This window comes from the organism of the source record quoted next, unplaced genomic scaffold, assembly GCF_019419815.1.
Source record: "Pyrus x bretschneideri cultivar Hongxiangsu unplaced genomic scaffold, Pyrus_bretschneideri_v1 Contig116, whole genome shotgun sequence".
Classification (NCBI taxonomy): domain Eukaryota; kingdom Viridiplantae; phylum Streptophyta; class Magnoliopsida; order Rosales; family Rosaceae; genus Pyrus; species Pyrus x bretschneideri.
In genome coordinates, this window is record NW_025999409.1 from 52,137 (window position 1) to 55,404 (window position 3,268).

The window sequence follows — 3,268 nt, forward strand, 5'->3', positions numbered from 1 at the left end:
ATGACTCATCCGATTTTGTTGAGTCACACGCCATGTGTACAATTTGTGAGACACGTGGCACATGCCATGTATGCCTCGGCACATTGAAACTTTAAAGCGATGGTCAACATTTATTTCACCGAAATTTCAATATCTACACAATCATGTCCTAAAGCCGAAGACTCTCCTCAACTATAAAAGAGGATCATTCTCCTACAATTAATCCCTAATGTCAGTATTGTACTTAAACTCGTCATTAGAACCCACTAATGATGATTATACTTTAACCTATGTATTGTGTACCTTCACTATTAATAAGAACTCCTTTACCCGTGGACGTAGCCAAACTTAGGGTGAACCGCGTACATCTTGTGTTTGCTTCTCTATCTCTATCTCTTTACATATTATCATCATTAGGTGACTGGAGCAACCAGCGAAGGTCACAAACTCGACACTTTACATTGGTCCAAAGTCTCACCAATTTTGTGCATCAACAAGATGCAACATGATAACCACCCCAAATATCAACATGTAACAATTCGAAAGGTAATTTACTACTTAAAGGAAATTGCAATAGGGTATATTTAGCCAAAGGACAAACCAGACACTTGTTTGCATCACAAGGTTTATTGTTGTTTGGAATAGAGAATACGGGTGACACTTTTAGAGTAGTGGTTTGTGGTCTGTTTATTGTTGTTTGGGATAGAGAATACGGGTGACACTTTTAGAGTAGTGGTTTGAGGTCTGTTTACGACGTCAAGGGTAAAACTGTCATATCGAGCAACAATCCACGTGTCCTCCTATTGGATGTGATTAAGTTGTGTCAATCCACAGGAGAAACTTACCCGATATACATTAGTTCTTTTCTATACCTTTACAAACGATAATGACTTAAGCTTCCTCTATATAAATGGTATCAAGTATATTGTCAAAAATGGACAAAAAAAATATACAATCAAGCTTTTGCGTTCAAACTACAACTAATAAAATACATGAGGTTAAACTGCGACAATTGAAACTACAAAGATCAAAGTGAAACTTTTCCGATTACATATGGACTAAAATAATATTTTGGACAAATTGAAAGCAAAAAAGCAAAAGAATCCAGCAATGCTAAGGTTTAAAGAAAGTGAAGCGAATGATTTCGTATTCGAAATCTTTGAAAAATTTCTAACTATGCAGGCATTGAAGTTTTTATAGATTAAATATGTAAATTCCGCGTGAATGATTAAATGGAGATTACCAGAAGTAAGAGAACCAAATAGCAAGTCCAATGCCTACAGAGTAGAGATTGGAAAATAGAAAATCTAACACATTAAATTTGATTAAGGATTTGCCTATTCACGGGGCTTCAGCAAAGAAATAACGAAATATACAAGAAAAACAAATTGAAGGGGGAAAAATCAATTTATCCAAAATATTTAATTATTACTCAGCTAGCATGGGAACATAGCACGTCCTGGGTACATCACCCATCAATATTCCAAAACCTATAGCTGTGGCGCCTGGCACAAACCCAATCTCCAAATCTAAACACTGAGGATTCATAATCACATGTTGCGCCGACCACCACCAACCACTCCTATACGTTGCCCAGACCGCCATCTGAACACTAAATCTCACACACCCCAGTTCTCTATCTTTCGTCATCTTATTCAACATCCCTTGCTTAAGCGCTGGTTGATCCCCTTCCCAATTCGCCATTCTAAGCCTGAGATGCAGTTCTGTTTTTGTCTTCATGGGCAGACCGAATGGCTCCATTGTTTCGATGGCAAGCGGTCTGTCCTCATACAGAACAAAACCTTCGAGCCGGTTGAACCAAACAGAGGAAACAAGATTAGGGTTAGCAATTTTCAAATTGACGTCCCATTCGGCTGTTAGGTTTCTGTCGGAGACGTTGAATTTGTGCACGGATAAGGCGGTAAGTTGGACAACGGGGGCTTGGGGGCCTAGAGTGAGCTCCTTGCGTATTAACGGTAGAAATACGATGATGGCAAGAGTGACCAAGGAGAGAAAAATGAGAAAGGTGAATTTGGCAATGGTTGGTGTAGTGGAGACATTGGTAGACCTTGTCGAAATATGGGATTTTGAATTAGGGTTGTGTGAAACGGGAAGTAAGGGAACCTTGGCTGAGCGCTCTCCTTTAGCATGCTTTGGTACTTGAATCTCCATCAAGGATGACGAAGCCATTTTTGACACAGCCTTTAATTTATTTAAAGCTGATCAAAATGTACGATATTGAGGATGATGGGGATGGGGATGATTAATGAAAGCATGCATGCAAGAGAGAGACCTTCGGACGATCAGCCGGCGTAGGGTTTCACCGGCAAGCGAACCACTACGACGGCTGATGTATTCTTTACAAATGTCGCTAGCAAGTCGGAGGTTGTGCCCAGCTTACGGTTGGGTCACGGATCTCCAATCCTGCCTAGCTCATGCACGCAAGCGTACGTTGAGGAGTACATGGTCATGGGCTTGCCTAGACTTTGTGCACAAAACAGTCTGGAAGAGTTGGATAAGGATCACACATTTGTCTGGTGGGGATTTTTTTCAGCTCCTTTCCGTGTCTTGTCGTTTTTTCTGCATATAGGGTCTTGTGTGACTAGTTTCTTGTCGTTGACCTTTAGGGTTTCCTAGTGGTAGCTAATTTTGTGTCATGTGGTTGATGTTTTCTTTACTTTAATTATTTAATTTTTTACGTCAAGCGATATTAAGAATTTAAGCTACACTATGAGAAGATAAGATGGTCCTATCTATCAAGGCAATCCATCATTTGTTGGTTGGTGTTGGTATGGAGTTAAATTTGTATTGGTCAAAGGAGGAAGAAATTTTGTCAGGGTAATTTTATTAGCACTCCACATTTTGTTTAACACACCTCATTTAAAATTTTAACATTAAATAACTTATATGACAATATGAAATAAATATTTAAACCATAAATGTCTTTTACATACAAGGGTAAATATCAGTTTCCTACCCTCAAGTTTCGTGATTTTCAACATTTTGTACATAAATTTTTTTTCGTCCTAGAGTCATACCTAAAGTGTTAATTTTGGAACAGTCTCATACATCCGTTAGTCTGGCTGTTAAGTCTTCTATGGACAATGACTGGGTGCCACATGTCATTAAGGGTCCCACGTGGATATTAAAAATTACAAAATTACAAAAAAAAAAAAAGGTTATTCTTCCTTAACCCCGACCGTCCCTCCTTTCTCCCTCCCTTCTCGGCCTCCACCCATATGTGCAAATCCAACCCTCTCCCTCCCTCAACCCCCGACCCACTCAATTA

At 39.3% G+C, this 3,268-nt stretch overlaps 1 protein-coding gene across 1 annotated transcript; it reads right to left on the minus strand.

Moving 5' to 3' along the window:
- Positions 1–1,407: 1,407 nt before the first annotated feature.
- On the minus strand, positions 1,408–2,169 carry LOC125474056. The gene has a single exon (XM_048577482.1). It carries the CDS (start codon positions 2,167–2,169, stop codon positions 1,408–1,410), a length of 762 nt encoding a protein of 253 aa, XP_048433439.1.
- Between the last annotated feature and the right edge of the window lie 1,099 nt (positions 2,170–3,268).

Coding starts and splice junctions, on each gene's coding strand:
- LOC125474056 (XM_048577482.1), bottom strand. CDS start 2,169: ATGGCTTCGTCATCCTTGATGGAGATTCAAGTACCAAAGCATGCTAAA.